The sequence below is a fragment of the Ceratotherium simum genome, chromosome 14, assembly GCF_057802395.1.
Source record: "Ceratotherium simum simum isolate JZ-2026a chromosome 14, ASM5780239v1, whole genome shotgun sequence".
Lineage (NCBI taxonomy): Eukaryota > Metazoa > Chordata > Mammalia > Perissodactyla > Rhinocerotidae > Ceratotherium > Ceratotherium simum.
Genome location: NC_141913.1, coordinates 64532810 through 64555904, shown reverse-complemented (window position 1 = coordinate 64555904; position 23095 = coordinate 64532810). Strand labels below are relative to the sequence as shown.

Here is a 23095-nt window from a genome sequence, read left to right as displayed (position 1 = left end):
CAGGAGAGACCTCGACAGCTACAGCTGGGAGAGGCGGGGGGTGGGGGTGGGGTGCAGGAACGAACGGTCCCCAGATGCGGCACCAGCCTGTCAGCCAACCGATTATCGCGAACCTTCGTGGGCCTGGACTGTCCTGGGTCTCGGCACCCCAAGGAGTGTCAGGCGTGGCCAGCCCTGCTGCGTGGCCTCTGCGTCCGTTTAGATGAAGGTGATCAGTGATGACCCCAGAGGATGCCGTGGGGTGTGGGGGCTCTGTGGCCTGAGCTTGTGGGCCCCGTTCTCCTGCGGTTAATGGGGGTGACCTCATGGCATGGGGGGACAAGAGGCCGGGTGTGAGCTGAGTGCTGGTTGCTGGCACAGGGTCAGTGACTGGTGGGGGCCGGCCAGGCCCCCAGCACCAGAGTGTCTCATGCCCAGACCACTTGTTAACTGTGGGTGGCCAAGGCAGGGGACCCTGGCTGTCCCTTTGGGTAGACACCCACCTGCCTGTGGCCAGGTCTGCCGGGCTGTGGGTGGAGAGAGGGCCCTGGTGGTAGAGGACTCCCTGGTGAGGGAGGAAAGAGTGAGGTTAGGAGGAGGGACTAGCGTTTGCTCCTTGGGAAAAGTCACGAGTTTGGGGGTCAGCAGAAGGAACAAGGAGCCCGAGTGTTCCTTCTACGTTGTATTTCACCCACAGGGCAGGTTCCTGCGGTGACCCAGGGCCAGCAGTGGTCAGCTCTGCCAGCTGTGCTCCCACTGTCAGGATGACCATCTGAGCTGAGGGGACCCACTCCTTCAGTCGGAGGAGAACTGACTTGAATTCCAGAGGAAAATAGCCTCTTTGCCTTCCGGGACCACGCTTGATGGGTGTCGATGAGAATCTGTCCCTGAGAAGGCTTCTCCAACCCGCCCCCTCCTCCTGCCTCAGGGAGGGGAGGCCAGCAGGTGCCCTCAGACCTGGGGCTCTGAGGTTGTCCCGCCCCCAAGGAAAGACAGACGCCTTGTGGGGGGCCCGGTGGAGCAGGTGTGTTCAGTGAGAGGGGCGGTGTAGAGACGGTCAGGCTGGATTCATAGTTTGCCCCTTCACGAGCTGACTCCCCCCAGATACGTAAGAGACCAAAGCTCTTGCATGCTCATTTTGAGCATAAAAATACAATCTTCCTGCCCACAAGGACACAGTCTCCTCGGGCAGGCTCCCTGTGCACATTCCCAGAAGGTAAAATTGCTTCTTAGTCCAGCAGTGATTGGACTGAACGTGACACTTGGAGGGCTGGTGGTGAGGATGGAATCCCTGTGAATCCAGGGCCAAGCGTCCTTCAGACAGACGCACAGGGGTTTCTCCACATTTAAATAATCAGGCGGCTTAAGGGATGTGCTCATGGTTAATTGGCAGTCCTCTGAGCAGACTGAGGAGCAGGAAGAGCTGGATGCATCTGAGACGGAGCTCCCTCAGCCCCCCAGTCCTGGAAACATTCATTCAGCACTAAATGCCCTGTTTTCAAGTCTCGCCTTTGGTGCCATTGTCGAGAAAACACATCACATCTGCGGGAGGTGTGTGGGTTGTGAGGACGCTGAGGAGATGCCATTTCTGTTAGCGTCTTAGCGGGTCAGGTGTCCCTCTCAGCTGTGTTCTTCCCTTTGCTCCCATGCATGGGCGTCCCCTCCCCGCTCTCCCCGCACCTCTCCTGGGACCCTCCCTGGGGCCCGGCATGGCTGGGGGCCCAGGTGGCTCCTCTTGAGAAGGGGGGGTGCCCTCCCCTTCCCTGTGCCTGGGGATACCAGTTTTCCTGGGGGGAAGTCGGAACTCTTCTTTCTTGGCTTATTTATTTTTTATTTATTTATTTTTTTGTGAGGAAGATCAGCCCTGAGCTAACATCCATGCTAATCCTCCTCTTTTTGCTGAGGAAGACCAGCTCTGAGCTAACATCTGTTGCCAATCCTCCTCCTTTTTTTCTTCCCCCAAGCCCCAGTAGATAGTTGTATGTCATAGTTGCACATCCTTCTAGTTGCTGTATGTGGGACGCGGCCTCAGCGTGGCCGGAGAAGCGGTGCGTCGGTGCGCGCCCGGGATCCGAACCCGGGCCGCCAGTAGTGGAGCGCACGCACTTTACCGCTAAGCCACTGGGCCAGCCCACTTAGCTTATTTTTTTAATTATTAATGAAAAGTCTTCTGACATCGGAATCCCTCAGAAGTATAGAAAATGTTTGGTCCCATCTGACACAGATCAGGAATCTGTACTTTTTTAAGCATCTTGTGTGTTCCTGTAACTGTTTCTGACTAAACTCTGCAAATCTCATTTTGTGCTTTCTATAACTACCCAGTATTATCCTCAGCTGATGTTTTTACTTATATAATTCCTACTTTTCTCTCTGTACCACTTGATTTAATTCAGTGCAACGTATCAGTTACAGCTGATGGGTGGATGGGTTGCTAAATTGATGTTAAATTGTCCAGGACACAAATGACAGCACCTTAAATTTGAAGTTTAAAAGGATTATTTTTAATTTTAGCATTAGAAAATATACTCACTTGGGCCGGCCCAGTGGCTTAGTGGTTAAGTGCGTGCGCTCCGCTGCTGGCGGCCCGGGTTCGGATCCCGGGCGTGCACCAACGCACCGCTTCTCCGGCCATGCTGAGGCCGCGTCCCACATACAGCAACTAGAAGGATGTGCAACTATGACATACAACTATCTACTGGGGCTTTGGGGGGAAAAATAAATTAAAAAAGAAAATATACTCACTAAACTGGATATTTATATCTTTCTATGTAAAACAAATCATACCCGTTAAAAACTTTTTATTATACATTAAAATTTGTTTTTTGAGATATAATTCACATACCATAAAATTTACCCTTAAAAAATTTTAAATTATATGTTTTCAATTCTTCTGGGCACGTACCTAGCAGTGGAATTGCTGGGCCATGTGGGACTCCACGTTTAATCATCTGAGGACGTGCCAGGCTGTTTTCCATGGTGGCTGCACCATTTTACCTTCCCACCAGCTGTGCGAGAAGTTGCCAATTTCTCCACATTCTCGTCAAAACTTTTTCTCGTCTTTTTTGTTTCCAGCATAGTAGCTGTGAGCTGGCATTTCCTTGTGGTTTTCATTTGCATTTCCCTGGTGATGCTGAGCACCTTCTCATCACTTGTCGGCCGTCTGTATGTCTTTGGAGAAATGTGTGTTCAGATCCCTTGCCCAGTTTTTTAATTTATTTTTATTTATTTTTATTTTTTATTGATGTCTTAATAGTTTATAACATTGTGAAATTTTGGTTGTACATTTTTGTTTGTCAATCACCATATACATGTCTCCTTTCACCCCTTGTGCCCACCCCCTACCCCCATTGTCCCTGGTAACCACAATACAGTTTTCTCTGTCCATGTGTTGGTTTATATTCCACATATGAGTTAGATCGTATGGTGTTTATCTTTCTCTTTCTGGCTTATTTCACTTAACATAATACCCTCCAGATCCATCCGTTGCAACAATCGTTGCAAATGGGACGATTTTGTCTTTTTTTATGGCTGAGTAGTATTCCATTGTATATATATACCACATCTTCTTGATCCAGTCGTCAGTCGAGGGACAGTCAGGTTGCTTCCGCTTCTTGGCTATAGTGAATAATGCTGCAATGAACATAGGGGTGCATAAGCCTCTTTGGATTGTTGACTTCAGGTTTGTTGGATAGATTCCCAGTAGTGGCATAGCTGGATCACAGGGTATTTCTATTTTTAATTTTTTGAGGAATCTCCATACCGTTTTCCATAGAGACTGTACCAGTTTGCATTCCCACCAGCTGTGTATGAGGGTTCCTGTTTCTCCACATCCTCTCCAACATTTGTTGTTTTTTGTCTTGGTGATTATAGCCATTCTAATGGGCGTGAGGTGATATCTTAGTGTTGTTTTGATTTGCATTTCCCTGATGATTAGTGATGTTGAACATCTTTCATGTGCCTATTGGCCATCTGTATATCTTCTTTGGAGAAATGTCTGTTCATTTCCTCTGCCCATTTTTTGATTGGGTTGTTTGTTTTTTTGATGTTCAGTTGTGTGAGTTCTTTGTATATTATGGAGATTAACCCCTTGTCGATATATGTTGTGCAAATATTCTCTCCCAGCTGGTGGGTTTTCTATTCATTTTGATCCTGATTTCATTTGTCTTGTAGAAGCTCTTTAATCTGATAAAGTCCCACTTGCTTATTTTTTCTTTAGTTTCCCTAGTCTGAGTAGGCATGGCATCTGAAAAGATTCCTTTATGACCAATGTCAAATAGTGTGTTGCTTATATTTTCTTGTATGAGTTTTATAGTTTCAGGTCTCACCTTCAGGTCTTTGATCCATTTTGAGTTAATTTTTGTGAGTGGTGATAGCAGATGGTCCACTTTCATTCTTTTGCATGTGGCTGTCCAGTTTTCCCAACACCATTTATTAAAGAGACTTTCCTTTCTCCATTGTATGTTCTTAGCTCCTTTGTTGAAAATTAGCTGTCCATATATGTGTGGTTTTATTTCTGGGCTTTCAATTCTGTTCCGTTGATCTGTGTGTCTGTTTTTGTACCAGTACCATGCTGTTTTGATTACTATAGCTTTGTAGTATATTTTTAAGTCAGGGATTGTCATACCTCCAGGTTTGTTCTTTTTCCTCAGGATTCCTTTGGCTATTCAGGTCTGGTTGCTTTCTCCGCTGGAAAGGGGCCCGTGTCCCCTGGGGGGACTCCCCCCTACCCCAGGGGAGACGTGGTTGGGACGTGGCACTTTCCCCCATAGCTGCCTGTTTCCCAGGCTCCAAAGACTCAAGAAACAGAAGAGGAGCGCCTCCCCACAGAAAAGTGGGGTCCCCAGTGTGCGGGGGGGAACGAGAGCCTTGAGGGTCTTCCGAGGGTCGTTCCTCCTAGAGACAGATGCTTGTCCTGTCGTCTGGGAACTGCGGGTGTCCGAGAGCCCCGTGGTGGCAGGAAGGCAGCAAACGCGAAACACCGGGACCTGGAGGTGGAGCAGGCGGTGCCACACTGAGCTCTGGTCAACCCCGTGCCCTCAGTGGGCTGTGTGATGGGGCGAGCTGTCAACCTCTCGGTGGGAGTTAAATGAGCCAGCACTCATGATACACTTGGAATAAGCACATAGCAGTGCCTGAAAGATGGGCTCAGCCCCTACTGGATGCCGAGCAGATACCTGCTGAAGGAGGGAAGGGATGTGTGACTCGGTGGACGGAGCAGGGGCTGATGGCCAGTCTAGGTGGGGTCTGGATGGAGCACGTCTGCACTTGGAGGCATTTCCCCGGGAGAGAGGGCGAGGGGTGAGCTCGCGTGTGTGGGGTGCTTGGGAAGAGTGCATCCTTGACACAGCCCCTGGACTGGAGCGTGTCCCTCCACGTGTCTAAGGGAAGCACATGTAACGATGGAGAGGTCAGTCCTGGGAACTGGGAAGGAGCCTTGGTCTTGACTGGGAAGTAAGCTCCCTTCCTCTTGCAAGTGAAGCATCAGATGAGACTGCTGCCATTTTTAATCGACCCCAGACCCAGCTCAGAGAACTTAGGTCTAATGGCGTGGACCGGGCACCACGGAGGTGGCTTCCTGAGGACAGGAGCGCCATGTTCTCCCAGTTGTGTGGTTCAGGAGCTCCTCAGTCCCGTCTGAATCCCCAGCCCAGTTTTCTTTTAGCAGCTTTGTTGAGGTATAATCAGCACACAGTGAACACGTATTTATTTAAAGTGCAAATTTGGTGAGTTTTGACATGTATACGACCATAAACCTTTACCCCAATTAAGACAATGAACGTGCCCATCACCCCCAAAAGTCTCCTCTTTGTAATCCCTCCCTCCCTCCAGGCACCCACTAATCTGCTTTCCGTCACTACCCCTTCACTTGCATTGACTAGAATTTGATGTGAGTGGAATCTTACAGTATGTACTCTGTTTTGTCTGGCATCTTTCTTTCAGCATAATTATTTTGAAATTTGTCCTAGTTGTAGCATGTATCAATAGTTCATTCCTTTTTATTGTTGAGGAGAGTCTGTGACGTGGTTGTTCTGCGGTTTTTCTGTTTATTCACTGGTTGATGGACATTTGGGTCATTTTCCAGTTTTGGGCTGTTGCAAATTAAGCTGCTATGAACCTTTGTGTACAGGTCTTTATATGAACATGTGCTTTCTTTTCTCTTGGGTGTGTACCTAGGAGTGGACTGGCTGGACCATGTGGTAAGTGTATGTTTAATTTTTTAAGAAACTGTCGAGCTGTCTTCCCAAGTGCTGTACATTGTGCGTTCCCACCCTCTCTGTGTGCGTCTGCTGCTCTGCATCCTTGCCCATACTTTGTGTGGACCCTTTTTTATTTTTAGCCATTCAAATAGGTATGTGGTGGCATCTCATTGTAGTTTTAATTTGCATTTCACTAATGATGTTGAGCATCTTTTCATGTGCTTATTTGTCATCTTTATATCTTCATTGGTGAAGTGTCCAAATCTTCTGCCAATTCAAAAGTTGTTCTTGAGTTTTGAGAGTTTTGTATTTTGGATACAGGTCTTTTATCAGATATATGATTTACAATATTTCCTCCCTGTCTGTGGTTTGTCTTTCCATCCTCTTAATATTATCTTTTGACAAGCAGAATTTTTTAATTTTTATGAAGTCTAGTTTGTCAATTTGTTCTTTCATGAATTGTGCTTTTGATGTCATGTCTAAGAAATCTCTATCTAACCCAAAGTCACAAAGGTTTTTTCCTGTTTTACTCCTGGTAATTTTGTAGTTTTAGGTTTCACATTTAGATCTGTGATCCATTTTGAGTTAATTTTTGTTTATGATGTGAGGTATGGATCCAACTTCACTGTTTTTGCATATAAATGTCTTTTCTCCATTAAATTGCCTTTGTAACTTTGTCGAAAATCAGCTATGTGCATGGTGCACTTCTGGACTCTGTCCTGTGTGTGATTTGTTCCTCCAGCCCCTGCCGGTGCTGCTCTGTTGTGAGAACTATAGCTCGGTGATGAGTCTTAGAATCAGGTGGTCTCAGTCCCCCAACTTTGTTCCCTGTTCTAGATCCTTTGCATTTCTATATGAATTTCGAATCAATTTGTCAGTTTCTCCAAAAAAGCATGCTGGGATTTTGATTGGGATTGTTTTGAATCCACAGTTTAATTTGGGAGAATTGACATCTTGATGATTGTGCAGAAAGTATTCACACCGAAGGCCTGGGTCTGCTGTCCTTAGAAAGGCCCACTTGTCAAGTTGGCCGCAGGCTGATGTCTGGGAACTTCTCATCATTCCCAGGGCTGGTAAGAGTGGGTCTCTGTGCCTGAACTGTTTGCACAGTGTGGGGAGATGCTGAGCACCTGCTCTCCGTCTGGAAGTCTGGTGTGTGCCAGGCAGGGGGTGTCTGTGTGACCAGCCCCCGGGGAAGACCCTGGGCGCTGAGTCTCTGCTGAGCTGCTCTGGTGGACACGTTTCACCTGTGTTGTCACCAGTCCTTGCTGGAGGAATTAGCTCATCCTCTGGGAGTCTGTTGGGGGCGGGCGCCTGGAGCTCTTCCCTGCTTTCCTCTGGATGCTTTGTCTTTCCCGTTTGACTTTGCCTTATACTCTGTGCTATTATAAATCATAGCTGTGACGTTGAAGGCATGCTGTGTGAGTCCTCCCAGGAGAATCGTCGGACCTGGGGTGGTCTGGGGACCCCCACGCAATAATAACAAGACTTCCAACACGTGAGCAGTATGTTTCTCTCCATTTATTTAGGTCTTTAATTTCTCTCCACAGTGTTTCGTAGTTTTCAGTGTATGGGTCTTGCACATCATCAGATTTATCCCTAAGTATTTTGTGCTTTTTGATGGTATCATATATGGTATTGTTTTTAAAATTTCCAATTTCTGATTGTTCATTGCTAGTATGTAGAAATGCAATGAATTTTTGTGTATTGATTATAGCCTATAATCTTGCTGATCTCATTTATTAATTCTAATGGGCTTTAGCAGATTCCTTGGATATTTTATGAATAAGGTCATGATCAAGGTCATTATCATGTCACTTGGAAGCAGAGGTCATTTTACTTCTTTCTTTTCCTTGCTTGATTGCCATGATGAGACCCTCCAGTGCAATGTCGAATAGCAGTGGTGCCAGTGAGCATCCTTGCGTTCTTCCTGATCTTAGGGGAAAAGCTTTCAGTGTTTCACACTGAGTGTGATGTTAGCTGTTGGTTTTTTGTATGCTCTTTATCAGGTTGGAGAAGTTCCCTTTTATTCTTCAATTGTTGAGGACTTTTATCAGGAATGCGTGTTGAATTTTGTCAAATGCTTTTTCTACATCTATTGACATGATCATATGTTTTTCTTTTTTAGTTTAATATGATGTGGTGAATTACATTGATTGATTTACAAATATTAAAACAACCTTGCATTCCTGGGGTAAACCCTCCTTGGTCATGATGTATTAAAATTTTATATATTGTTGGATTTTATTTGCTGAAATTTTGTTTGGAGTTTTTGCATCTATGTTCATGAGACATATTGGTCTCTCATTGTAATGCCTTTGTTTGGTTTTGATATCAGAATAATGCTGGCCTCATGGAATGAGTTGGGAATTACTCCCTACTTTTCAATTTTCTAGAGAGGTTTGCATAGAATTGTTATTATTTCTTCTTCAAATATTTGATAGAATTCACCAGTGAAGCCATATGTGCCTGGAGTTATCTTTGTGGCAAGATTTTTAATTCAAATTTAAATTCTTAATAGACACAGGCTTATTCATATGACCTATTTCATCTTGAATGAATTTGCATCTTTTCTTTTTTTGCAGATCATTCTGTCTAGAGGTTGATCCATTTTATTGATCTTTTCAAAGAACCAGCTTTTGGTTTCATTGATTTTTCTCTATTTTTCTGTTTTCTATATATTGGTTTCTGTTCTGATCCTTATTATTTCCTTTTATCTAATTATTTTGAGTTTAATTTGTTCTTTTCTTCCCCCTGGTTTAAGAGGTAGAACTCGAGGTCACTGGTTTGAGATCTTTCTTGTTTTCTGATATTTAGGGCATTTACTGCTATACATTTTGCCCTAAGTACTTCTTTAACAGCATCCCATAAATTTTTATGTGTTGCATTTTAATTTTCATTCAGTGCAAAATACTTTCTAATTTCTCTTTTAATTTTTCTTTTACCCAAGTGTTATTTAAAAGTGTGTTATATAGTTTATTTACTTGTATCACTGGAAGCCCGTGTTGGAATCATGTATTGAGATGATTTTATGGCCTACAGTAGGGTCTGTGCTTGTGAATGTTATGCCTGCACTTGCCAGAATGTGTAGTCTGTTGTTGAGTGTTCTATAAATGTCTATTAGGTCAAGTTCATTGGCAGCGTTGTTCAAATCTATATTCTTACTGATTTTCTGTCCATTTGTTCTATCAGTTATTGAGAGAGGGTATTGAAATCTCTGGTGTTCATTATGGGTCTATCTGTTTCTCCTTGCAGTTCTCTCAGTTTTTCCTTCCTACATTTCAAAGCTCTGTTATTAGGTACATAAATGTTTAGGATTGTGATGTCTTCTTGATTAACTGACTCATTTATCATTATTAAATTACCATCTTTATCCCTGATAATCTTCTTTCCTCTGAAATATACTTTGATATTTGTATAGCCACTCCAGCTTTTTTTTTTTTTTTTTGTGAGGAAGATCAGCCCTGAACTAACATCCATGCTAATCCTCCTCTTTTTGCTGAGGAAGACCGGCTCTGAGCTAACATCTATTGCCAATCCTCCTCCTTTTTTTTTTTTTTTCCCCAAAGCCCCAGTAGATAGTTGTATGTCATAGTTGCACATCCTTCTAGTTGCTGTATGTGGGACGCGGCCTCAGCATGGCCGGAGAAGTGGTGCATCGGTGTGCACCCGGGATCCGAACCCGGGCCGCCAGTAGCAGAGCACGCGCACTTAACCACTAAGCCACGGGGCCGGCCTCCAGCTTTGTTTTGATTGGTGTTGATGTGGTATATCTTTTTATTTTTGACAAACTATTTGTATCATTGTAGTTCAAGTGTGTATTTTGTAGGCACTATACAGTTGAGTCTTGCTGACAATCTCTGCCTTTTAATTGGGTTATTTAGACCATTTATATTTAATGTGATTATTGATAAGGTTAGGTTTAAAATCTATCATCTTGTTATTTGTTTTCTATTTGTACTATCTGTTCTTTGTTCCTTTTCCCTCTTATTCTGGCTTCTTTTTGATGAATTGAGTACTTTTTGTGATTCCATTTTACCTCCTGCTGTTGGTTTAGTAGCTGTGACTCTTTGTTTTGTTATTTTAGTGGTTGCTTTAGGGTTTTGTTAATTTATTTTTTAGTTTCATTTTATTGTGGCAAGAACACTTAACATGAGATCTACCCTCTTAACACATTTTTAAGTGTATAATACATTATTGTTAACTATAGGTACATAGCAGATATCTAGATAGCAGATATCTTAGAGTTTATTCATCTTGCTAACTGAAACTTTATGCTTGTTAATTAGTAACTCGCCATTTCCTCCCTCCCCAGCCCCTGGAACTACCATTCCACTCTTTGATTCTGTGAATTTGACTATTTTAGATAACTGAGAGAAGTGGAATTATGCAATAATTGTACTTTGTGTGACTGGCTCATTTCACTTAGCATAATGTCCTCAAGGTTCATCTGTGTTGTCACATTTTTCAGAATTTCCTTTTTAAAGGCTGAACAGTATTCCATTGTGTGTATATACCACATTTTCTTTATCCATTCATCTGTTGATGGATGTCTGCCTTAGGGTTTATAGTATTTGTCTTTGACTATCTTAGTCTACCTTCATGTGATGTTATACCACTGTATGTATGCTGTCCAGAACCTTGCAGTAGCATACTTCTATTTCCCCTGCCAGCCTGTGTACAATTGTTGTCATATGTTTAAGTTTATATATGCTAAAGTCTTGTACTACATTGTTCTTATTTATTTTTTTTGTAAGGAGATCAGCCCTATGCTAACATCTGCCAATCCTCCTCTTTTTTTTTTTTTTTTTTTTGCTGAGGAAGACTGGCCCTGGGCTAACATCTGTGCTCATCTTCCTCCACTTTATATGGGACGCCGCCACAGCATGGCTTGCCAAGCAGTGCGTTGGTGCACGCCCAGGATCCAAACTGGCAAACCCCGGGCCGCTGCAGCGGAGCATGTGCAGTTAACTGCTTGTGCCACCGGGCCGGCCCCTACATTGTTCTTATTTTTGTTTAAATAGTCACCTATCTAGTAGAGATTTAAATTATAAGGAAAACATTGTACATATTTACCCATTTAGTTACCATTTCCAGTGTTCTTCATTCCTTTGTGTAGATCTGTGTTTCCATTTGCCTTCTGCCTGAAGGACTTCCTTTAACATTTCTGGTTGTGAGTCTCTGGTGGTGAATTCTTTAAGCTTTTAAATGTAAAAAAAGTCTTTATTACCTACCTTCATTTTGAAATATATTTCCACTATGTGTAGAATTCTAGGTTGACAGTTTTCCCACCACTTTAAGGATGTTGCTCCACTGTCAGCTTGATCGTTTCTGATGAGAAATCTGCTCTCTTGTCTTTGTTGCTCTACACGTAATGACTTTTCTTGCTGCCTTTACAATTTTCTCTTTATTACTAGTTTTGAGAAGTTTGGTAGGATGTGCCATGGTGTAGTTTTCTTCATGTTTCTTGTGCTTGGGATCTGTTGTGCTTCTTAGATTTGTGATTTATAGTTTTCATAAAGTTTGGGAAAATTTTGGCCCTTTTTTTTCCTGAGGAAGATTGTCCCTGAGCTCACATCTGTGCCAGTCTTCCTGTATTTTATATGTGGGATGCAGCCACAGCATGGCTTGATGAGCAGTGTGTGAGTGTGAGCCCAGGATCTGAACCCACATACCCCAGGCCGTGGAAGCAGAACACATGAACTTAACCACTATGCCACTGGGCCAGCCCCAGCCATTTTTCCTTCAACAGTTTTTTTCTGTCCTCCTCTCCCACACTTCAGGGACTCCAGTCATGCATATATTATGGCCCTGAAGTTGTCTTGCATGTCAGTGATGCTCTGTTAATTTTTAAAATTCTCTTTTCTATCATATTTTGCATAGTTTCTCTGCCTATATCTTCAAGTTCACTGATCTTTCCTTCCGCTTTGTCTAATCTGATGTTAATCCCATTCAGTATATTTTTCATCTCAGATGTTGTGAGTTTCATCCCTATGTGTTTTTTTGGGGGGAGGTGCTTTAAAAAATATATAAATATATTAAATTTAATATATATATGAATATATATCTTTAATATATATATGTAATTTTCCATGTCCTTACTTAACTTTTTGAACACATAGAATACAGTTATAATAACTGTTTTAATATTTTTGTTGGCTAATTCTAACATTCACATAAGTTCTGGGTTATTTTCAGTTGTCTTAATTTGTCTGCTCATTATGGGTCATATTTTTTTGTTTCTTTGCATGCCTGGTAATTTTTGACTGGATGTCAGACGTTGTGAATTTCACCTTATTGGGTGCTGGATGTTTTGTTCCTATTAATATTCTTGAGCTTTGTTCTGGGATGCAGTTAAGTTACTAGGAAATAGTTTGATCTTTTTAGATCTTGCTTTTATAGTTAGGTGGGACCAGAGCAGTGCTTAGTCTGGGCTGAGTATTCCCCACTGCTCAGGCACTCTGCATGCTGTAGCCAGTGCCCTGTGAATTTTGAGGCTTCCCAATCTGGCTGATGGAAGGGCACTGCTCCCAGCCCTTTGTGAATGCTGAGTACTGTTAATGCTAATCCTTTTGAGTGGTTCTTTCCCTGGTCTTGTGTGGTTTTCTCACACACACATGCTGATCATTGTTAAGCAGAGTGAATATGTGAGAGGACCTTCTGCAGATCTTCAGCCTTCTCTCTCTGCAGCTCCCCCTTCTGGTGCTCTGTCCTGCAGACTCTAGCTGCCTTGTTTCCCAGACTCAGCTCCGTCTTCTTCACTGGGGGTTCCTGCTGGGCTGGCCTGGGTTTCCACTTCCTGTTCCACGTCCTGGCAACCCTCTCAAGGCATGACCTGGGACAATTTTGGGCTTACCTCAGAGATCACATTCTTCATTGCCTGATGTCCAGTGTCTTGCTGCAAACATACATTTTGCCCATTTTTTTTGTCCAAAACTTCATGTATTTTGACCATTTTTGGTTGTTTGGGAGAGTAAATCTGGTCTCTGTTGCTCCACCTTGGCTGTAAAGAGAAGTGGCAGCTCAGTTTTAATTTTTCTGGCCTTTATATTCCTCTGACCTCTCCTAGCTGCTTAGGTGAAAATATCCATCTAATGTGGGTTTCTGTCCTTCTCCTGCAGCCCGGAATTTGCCAGAGTGGAAGGATGATTAACCTTTCTTCTCAGAAGCGGTGGTGGCTGTGATGGACTATTCCTTTTGCCTCCTTTGCTTTGGATTAGAGTTGCCACTCAGGGAGAGAGGAAACTGACTCCCCTTTCTCCCTCATCTTACTCCCTCCCCAAGCGGACACCGCCGCCCTGCTTCTGCTGCTGGGAGCTCTCCTTAGATGGCTCTCTCAGTGGTAAATGCATGAATCGAGGTTGCCTAGCATGTGTTAAGCTCACCAGTGCCCATTTTTTTTTATAATTTTATTTATTTATTTATTTTTTCCCCCAAAGCCCCAGTAGATAGTTGTATGTCATAGCTGCACATCCTTCTAGTTGCTGTATGTGGGACGTGGCCTCAGCATGGCCGCAGAAGAGGTGCCTCGGTGCGCGCCCGGGATCCGAACCCGGGCCACCAGCAGCGGAGCGCGCGCACTTATCCACTAAGCCACGGGGCCGGCCCACCAGTGCCCATTTTTTTAGGGAGACTCTATGTCTTGATTTTCAGTGGTAACAAATGACAGTGTATCCTGAAGGAGTGACAGGCTGAGATGGAACTGGACATTCTCATTCAGTCGTGAGAGGCCATAGATAGGGACAGATGACTGCATTTGGAGACCAAGGGCGTTAGGCCACACCATTGACAAGCCGTTGCCGTGGAAGCACAAGCTATCAGCGGGCTTCTTGTTCCTCTTGACCTCAACACACACTTCGTCTTCCTCCTTCCTTTCAGAAACGTAACAACTGTTCTTCAAATGCAGACGAGGGCTCTTTCTCCTCTGTTTGTTCACTGACATATCATCTTGGAAAGCCAGATGCTGTCCTTGGTGCTGGGACATTTTTCTGGGATTTCAGAAACAATGGTAAACCCAACTCCTGAAAGAGAGACTATTTTCCTGCCTGTCTCACAGGCAGGAACAGACCTCTGGAAAGAGAGTATTGATTGTGATTCATCCTTTCTCTCCTGCTGACCAGCTCCGATCCCACGTCCTCCAAGTCACATTCCTCTCCCGCTCCCATTCCTGCAGGGAGCTTTGTCTCTCCCTCCTGGAGGATGTGCTGCAGGCCGCCACGCGGTGGTGTCCGTGCGAGGCCTTGAGCCCTTGGACCTTGTTCTCTGATGCAGGAAAGTGCTGTTTGCCACACGAGTGTTGAACTGGGCCATTTTGTTGCCTGTACTAGAATTTACTCATGATGTACTCATGCTTATGGATGACAGTGCCATTATTAGGACCTTTTGAGAAAACACCCTTCATTGGTTTATTCATTCAAGATGTATATTTGATTCCGCCTTTTCCTAACTGTCTGATGGAGACCACGTTGTGTAACTTTGTTTCTAAGTTCCCCTGCTCAGATGTGGGTGGCCTGGTTGTGTTGCTCGGGCCGTGCTCATGTTTGCACCATCCGCGCCTCTGCTCCCGCAGGTGGCTTCACTCGCCCCACTTTTCCTGGACTGCCGACTCTGTAGCGTGCGGTGTCTTCACACACTGTGACAACACGTTGGTGCAGTTGGGGGTTTTGTTTCATGCTAGAGTTGTGTTTCCTTAAGAATCCAGGTGTGAGCGCTTTCAGGAAGGCTCACTGAAGGGAGGACGTTAGTGCCCTTGCCTTGCATTCTAGACAATGGCAGTGGCTGTGGTGGGTGGCGCACATTTTCATCACCATCATCACGTTGACATGTCTTCAGGCTGTTGGGTCCTTGGATGTGATTTGAGAACTCTGATGCTGGAGCTCTATTTAGGGTTTGGACTCTGACTCAGGGGGTTGAAGTTTTATAAACTTGACCACTAGGAGTTACGGTTATTGCTGAAGGTCATTTCAGTGGGTAATGGTAAAAAGATTTCTCTCTTAGTTCCTTACACTGAATTATTTGCATATAATCCTCAAGAGGGGCCAGTTTCTTGAATGTTACATCCTAGGAAGCTGCTGTGTGCCGTGACACACTGTCCTGGTTTCTCACACTTGGGGGCTCTGGCCCGCCCTACCGAGAGGCTCCTGCATTCGTGTCAGCTGATAGAAGAGAGGCCGAGATGTGGACTGTGCTGTGGGTGGGAAAAAGTGGGCCAAGATGTATCTGTTTCTATGTAGTCCTTGCTTTCAAAAGGAATTCTTTAGAAATGTATCTGTGAGGCTGTACTTTCTGCCACAAATTAGTTTAATTACATGAAATCCAATTTTGTGAGTTTTTTTGTGTAAACATAGATCAGTTTGGTTTCTATTGCTCACTGGTGATCCTTTTATGGACTTAATATAGTCAGGTTTTTGGCGAACAGCGACCACATGAGCCGGATCTCTGGAGCGTGTGGCTTGGCTCTGGAAGAACCTTGACGCTCCACGGATGCCCTGGGGCGGCACTTCACCCTGTCTTTCTCCGGTGAGACAGTGTGGGGCTGCGTTTTGTGGGAAGGTGAGATAAACTGGGGATTGCTCTAGTTTCTAACCCTGCTGGCCCCCTTTTAGGTTGTCTGGGTTTCATTTTCTCCTGAGCCTGCGGCAGTGTGTGCAGCGTCTCTGTCAGGAGGGCCCTGTTCTGGGTGTCAGGTGTCTGTGGAGAAGCTTGGTGAGTGTTGACTTCAGTGCTCTCCCAGGATTATTTTTTAGCCTCAACATGTGCCGGTTCTGGCCGTTGTGTGCATGGTTTGCTTGGCTGAAGCAGCTCTGCAGACCTGCCTATGACACTGCATCAGGGTGTGGACCAGCAGACCAGAGGCCTGAGGCTGCCCAAAGGAGACAGGAGGGCGCCCACTAGCAAGAGGTCAGAGGTGGCCATGTGGGCTCCTGGCAGCCTCCCCCGGTGTCAGGGTGAAGCCTTGGGCCTGTGACCCCAGCACGTCTCCTGCTGGGCACCATTCTCCTGTCCAAGCACATGGTGGACGCCTGCAGTTCCTGTGACCTCAGGACATCTGTGCGTGCTCTCTGGCCCTGCTCTGAGGTGTAACCCACGACTTTCCTCCAGTAGCAGTGGGCTCCTGCTGTCATCTACGAGGGTGTGAACTGGCCTCTGGAGTGACTGGCACGGTCTGGTGCGGAACAAATCTTTCTCTGGGTAACAGACCAGCAGCCTTGGCTTCATTAGTACCAGCAGAGAGGACCTGAGTGGTCCTGTCGGAAAGCTGCCCCCAGTGGTCCACCCCTCATAACCCCGTGGCTGGGGGGACACGGGTCCCCCACCCACATGGGCGCCAGTCGTGTTGGCCACCTCAGGCACCTACCCTCCTACTTTCTGTCTCTATGGTTTTGACGACTCTGAGTTAGTTACCCCATGTAAGTGGAATCATACAGAATTTGTCCTTTTGTGACTGGTTCATTTCACTCAGCATAATGTCCTCGAGGTCCATTCATGTGCCAGAATTTCCTTCCTTTTAAAGGCTGAATAATACTCCATTGTATGGATAGACCACATTTTGCTTATCCATTCATCTGCTGGTGGGTACTTGGTTGCTTCCACATTTTGGCTATTGTGAATAATGCTGCTTTGAAGATGAGTGTACAAATATCTGTTTGAGTCCCTGCTTTCAATTCTTTTAGGTGTATACCCAGCAGTGGAATTACTGGATCATATAGTAATTCTATTTTTAATTTTTTGGGGAAACACCATACTGTTTGGTGGTTCCCCAAAAACCACTGCTTTTTTTCCACAGCAGCTGCACCATTTTACATTCCCACCAACAGTGCACAAGGGTTCCCTCTTCTCTGCGTCCTCACCAACACTTGTTATTTTCTGTTTCTTGATAGTAGCCATTCTAATGGGTATGAGGTGGTATCTCATTGTAGTTTTGATTTGCATTTCCCTGATGATTAGTGATGCTAAGCATCTTTTCATGTGCTTCTTGGCCGTCTGTATATCTTCTATGGAGGAATGTCTATTCAAGTTCTTTGCCCCGTTTTTGACTTGGGTTGTTTGCTTTTTTGTTTTTGAATTGTAGGCATTCTTTATGTATTCTGGATACAAGTCCCTTATCTGATATATGATTTACAAATATTTTCTCCTATTTTGTGGGTTTCCTTTTCACTCTGTTGATTGTGTCATTTGAAACACAACTTTTGTTTTTTTATTTAATTTTTTCAGTTTTATTATTATTGACATGTAAGTTTAAAGTATACAGTGTTAGACTTGATATACTTATATATTGTGAAATGATTACCACAATAAGGTTATTTAACACCTCCATCGCCTTACATAATTGCCATTTTTTTTGGTGGTGGTAACATTTAAGATCTATTCTTTTTTTTTCCCCTGAGGAAGATTAGTCCTGAGCTAACATCTGTGCCAAGCTTCTTCTATTTTGTATGTGGGTTGCCGCCATAGCATGGCTGATGAGTGGTGTAGGTCCACGCCTGGGATCCGAACCTGTGAACCTGGACCGCTGAAGTGGAGTGCACTGAACTTAACCGCTACACCGCGGGGTCAGCCCCTAAGATCTAGTCTTAACAACTTTCAAGTATACAGTACATTATTGTGAACTGTAGTCACCATGCTATACATTAGATCCCAGAACTTATTCATCTTATAACTGGAATTTTGTACCTTTGACCAGCATCTCCTCATTTCCCCTACTCCTCAGTCTCTGGGAACCACCATTCTACTCTCTATTTCTATGAGTTTGGCTTTTTTAGGTTCCACATATAAGTGAGAACATACAGTACTTGTGTTTCTCTGTCTGGCTGATTTTACTTAGCGTAATGTACTCAAGGTCCATCCATGTTGTCACAAAAGGCAAGATTTCCTTCTTTTTGTGGCTGAGTAATATTCTGGTGTGTGTGTGTGTGTGTGTGTGTGTGTGTGTGTAAGCACACCTCAGAGACATTGCAGGTTCCGTTCCTTACCATTGCAATAAAGGGAAGATCACAATAAAGTGAGTCACATGAATTTTTTGGTTACCCAATGCATATGAAAGTTATATTTATACTATTCTGTAGTCTTTTAAGTGTGCACTAGCATTCTGTCTAAAAAAACAATGTACATATCTTAATTAAAAAATACTTTATTGCTGAAAAATGCTAACCGTCATCTGAGCCTTCAGCAAGTCATAACCTTTTGCTGGTGGAGAGTCTTGTAAAAAATACAATATCTGCGAAGCACAATAAAGTGAAGCACAGTAGAATGAGGTATGTCCTATATTCACATCTTCTTTATCTGTTCATCCATCACTGGACCCCTAGGTTGTTCCTGTGTCTTGGCTATTATAACTAATGTTGCAATGAACATGGAGGTGCAGATGTCTCTCCCAATTAGTGATTTCATTTTATTTGGATAAATACTCAGAAGTGGAATTGCTGGACCATGTGCTAGTTCTATTTTTAATTTTTTGAGGACTCTCCATACTGTTTCCCGTAGTGGCTGCACCAATTTATATTCCCACCAACAGGGCACAAGTGTTCCCTTTTCTCCACGTCCTCACCAACACGTTATTTCTTGTCTTTTTGATAATAGCCATTCAAACAGGTGTGAGGTGATAGCTCATTGTGGTTTTGATTTGCATTTCCCTGATGATTAGTGATGTTGAGCACCTTTTCATGTACCTGTTGGCCAGCCTCCCATTCGTAGGTTGCCTGTTCATTTTGCTGATTGTTTTCATTGCTGTGCAGAAGCTTTTTAGTTTGATGTAGTCCCACTTGTTTGTTTTTGCTTTTGTTGCTTGTGCTTTTGGTGTCATATCCAAAAAAATCTTTGCCAAGACCAATGTCAAAGAGCTTGTTCCCTAGAAACACAGAAGTTTAAAGTTTTTATGTAGTCCAATTTATCTATTTTTTCCTTTGTTGCCTGTATTTTTGGTGTCGTATCTAGGAAATCATTGACAAAGCCAATGTCATGAAGCTTTCCCCCTGTATTTTCTTCTAAGAGTTTTATAGTTGTATCTCTTATGTTTAGATCTTTGATCCATCTTGAGTTAATTTTTGTATATAGTCAGGTAAAGGTCCAACCTTAGTCTCTTCTCAGAAACTTTTTAATAAGAATTTTCTGTTAGTCGTTTGCCAATTGACTTGCTCATTGAGAACCTAAAATAGAAAGGCTTCCAACAGACTGAACTCAGACTCAGGTTTTTAAAGTCCCTGGACCCTCTCCTGGTGTCCTCAGCTCACCTGTGCAGAGCCCATCCCTGTCCTGGTCTGAGTTCTCAGCTCTGAGCACGTTCTCTCCACTCCTCTGGCACAGAGGGTGGGAACTGCAGCAGGTCTGAGAGTCCTCCCTTTGCTGCATCCTCTGGTGCCCTCTGTCTGGAATACCTCTGCGTTTGCCCCCAGCTCTGTGTCCCAGCTGCCCCCAGCACACTCCAGCCCCCTGCTGCCGCTGGAGCTTCTTCATGAAGTATACCTGGCTTACACCCCTCCCTGCTCTGGAAAGGTGATGCCCCCTCTGGTGTGACCTCAGCCTGCGGACCATGTCCATCCATCTCCAGCCCTCCCACCCACACCCACCTTTCTAGCTTAGAGGCCCGGTGGTGTTCTAATGTGGGGTGAGGGAGTGGAGTGGTAGGGGAGACCCAGGTCTGGGGAGCTAGGAGGACAGGGCATATGTGTATGCTTGGACACCCCCCTCACGGCACTTCCCAGACCCGCAGACAGCCAGCCCTGACACCTGGCATCCTCACCTACACCTGCAGCCCTGCTCGGCCTTTTCCTGGTGGGTGCCCTGGCTCTGGACCCTGCTGGTCTAAGTGCCAGTTGGGCTCGGGCACATCATGCCCCTCCCGTGCTCCCTCTGTGTTTGTCCCCATTTCCCTGACCTTCCTTCAGTCTCCTCTGTCCCCACCTCCTCCCATGTTCATCTGCCAAAGCCTGTGAACTTCACGTAATTTGCTAATTTGTGTGAGTGCTTATGAATTTGTTTTCTGCAGGACACATCTATCGAGCAAATGATAATATTCTGTCAACTCAGTGTGTGGTGATAATAATTATATACCTTTATTGGGCCCTTATTGTGGACTGAGTACTTTCTAAGATTCATAAGATTAACTCATTTAACCATTAAAACAAGCCCAGGAGGTAGGTACTCTATTCCTTGTTTACATCTGAAGAAATGGAGATGCATGGTTAACTAATCCAGAGTTGTGGAGGGGGCATGGGGGTTCTAACCCCGGAAAGAGATCCCACAGGCACTGGTATAATCCTGCACTATGCTATCAGTACTATTCTAGGAGGAATTTAAGGGTTCTAGCATCTTGTATGAGTTAATATCTGCTGAGTTAATATCTGTGTTAAGTCTCCCTCAGAAGTGCCTTGGTGGAGAGCAGTTGGAGCCCCATGGCTCACATCCGTCTTCCTCACGCTGACCTCGACCCCCTCACGCGGTTCACGTCCCTCTCCTCACGCTGACCTCGACCTCCTCACGCGGTTCTCGTCCCTGTCCTCACGCTGACCTCGACCACCTCACGCGGTTCTCGTCCCTCTCCTCACGCTGACCTCGACCCCCTCACGCGGTTCTCGTCCCTGTCCTCACGCTGACCTCGACCCCCTCACGCGGTTCGCGTCCCTCTCCTCACGCTGACCTCGACCCCCTCACGCGGTTCTCGTCCCTGTCCTCACGCTGACCTCGACCCCCTCACGCGGTTCGCGTCCCTGTCCTCACGCTGACCTCGACCCCCTCACGTGGTTCGCGTCCCTCTCCTCACACTGAGCCGGACCTGCAAGCCTAGCTCACATCTCTCTCTTTTTGCCCTAGACTTCGACCCTCACCACTTCTGGCACTGGAGCAGCTTTGCAGACTATGTGCAGTGTGTCCTGGCCTTCACAGGTGTGGCGGGCTACATCACATACCTGTCCATCGACTCGGCCCTGTTTGTGGAGACCCTGGGCTTCCTGGCTGTGCTGACAGAGGCCATGCTGGGCGTGCCGCAGCTCTACCGCAACCACCGCCACCAGTCCACAGAGGGCATGAGGTAGGTGGGCACACAATGCTCTTGCTGTGCCTGTTGGCACCAGGGTGCCCACTCATCTGGTAAAAATCAAACGTGTACAAACATAGTTGCTTTATTTTCAATTATATTTGTAAAACTGCCAGTTAAAGAGCAGTTTAGATTTAAACACATTGGTCCATTGACCTCTTGATGCATGACCATTATGTTAGTGCGCCACGGGTGATGGGAAGCTGAGATCTTCTTGTGAAGCAGATAACTGGTCACAGGATCTGAGAGCTGCTCCTTCAGGCTGTTGAGCCTGAAGCGTTGGAGTGGAGGGAGGTGCCGAGCATAGAAGAGTGGGGGTGAGGGGAGTAGGCTCTGCCCACAGAGTGCAGAAGTGTGCAGAGGCAGCCCTGGCTTACGTTGGTGGGGCTGTGTTAACGAGATGTGCTCTCAGTGATGGGGGCCGTGTGTCATGAGATGTGCTCTCATTGGTGGTGGGGGCCGTGCGTCATGAGATGTGCTCTCAGTGATGGGGGCCATGTGTCATGAGATGTGCTCTCGTTGGTGGTGGGGGCCGTGCATCATGAGATGCGCTCATGTTGGTGGTGGGGGCCGTGGGGGCGGTGCGTCATGAGATGCGCTCTTGTTGGTGGTGGGGGCCGTGCGTCATGAGATGCGCTGTCGTTGGTGGTGGGAGCCATGTGTCATGGAGGCCGGTCCAGTGGCTGGGGAGTAGTATCCCCTCCCCATGGGCCCTTGGCACCCACTGACTCACTGAGGCTGACCACCTGCTTTGTGGCCACAGCATGCTCACACCAGGCTCACGTTGCTCCCACATCTGCTGCTTCTGAGCCCGTCTGCCCATACCTGTGTACGTGTGTGCTTGGCTGCACCTGAGCTGTCACCGTTTACCAGTTAAATCCTGTGATGTGTCTGCACGCGGCTCTTGTATCCTGTCATGCAGGGGACTCCCTGGGAATATGAATCCAACACTGTCTTGACTTTCCACGTCCAAGCTTTTATGATGGGACAGGGCCAACCATTGGTCAGAGATAGGCCAGAGAGGAGGCTACCTGTACAAGTGGCAGGAGGCCACGATCCAGGGATGGGAGGATGAGATCCACCAGTGTCTCCAGAAGGCTGAAGGTTCAAGTGTCTTAATGTAGGAAATGACACAACAGCTTCCTCCCTTCAACACCACCAAGAGCCGGTCTCAGGACACTCCCTTATGGGGCTGCCCTGACCTCAGGAAATTAGAAAAATAATTCCATTTATAATAACACCAAAAAAGTATAAAATACTTAGGAATTAACTTAACCAAGGAGGTGAAGAACTTGTACAATGAAAACTACAAAACATTGCTGAAAGAAATTAAAGAAGACATAAATAAATGGAAACACATCCCGTGTTCAAGGATTGGAAGACAATCTTGTTAAAACGTCAGTACTACCAAAGCGATCTCAGATTCAATGCAATCCCTATCAAAATCCCAATGACATTTTCACAGAAATAGAAAAACCCATTCTAAAATTCATATGGTATCTCAAGGGACCCCAAATAGCTAAAACAATCTCAAAAAAGAACAAAACTGGAGGACTCACACTTTGAGATTCAAAAATTACTACAAAGCTACAGTAATCAAAGACAATGTGTTATTGGCATAGAGAGACATGTAGACCGGTGGGAATAAAATGGAGAGCCCAGAAATAAACACTCACATATATAGTCAAATGATTTTCGACAAGGGAGCCAAGACCATTCAATGGTGAAAGGTTAGTCTTTTCGACAAATGGTGGTGGGGAAACTGGATCTCCACTTGCAAAGGAATGAAATTAGAAGCTTACCTAACACCGATTATAGAAATTAACTCAAAATGGATCAAGGACCCAAATGTAAGACCTAAAACAGTAAAACTCTTAGAAGAAAATGT

At 45.2% G+C, this 23095-nt stretch overlaps 1 protein-coding gene across 4 annotated transcripts in view; it reads left to right on the top strand.

Moving 5' to 3' along the window:
- SLC66A2 (solute carrier family 66 member 2) overlaps nucleotides 1-23095 on the top strand; it is a 74123-nt gene that overhangs the window by 28710 nt on the left and 22318 nt on the right. For all 4 annotated transcript variants that reach the window (XM_087439383.1, XM_087439382.1, XM_087439384.1 and 1 more), the window contains one exon: nucleotides 20985-21201. In XM_087439383.1, coding sequence (XP_087295509.1) covers nucleotides 20985-21201 — 217 coding nt within the window. The remainder of the gene's footprint in view (nucleotides 1-20984; nucleotides 21202-23095) is intronic.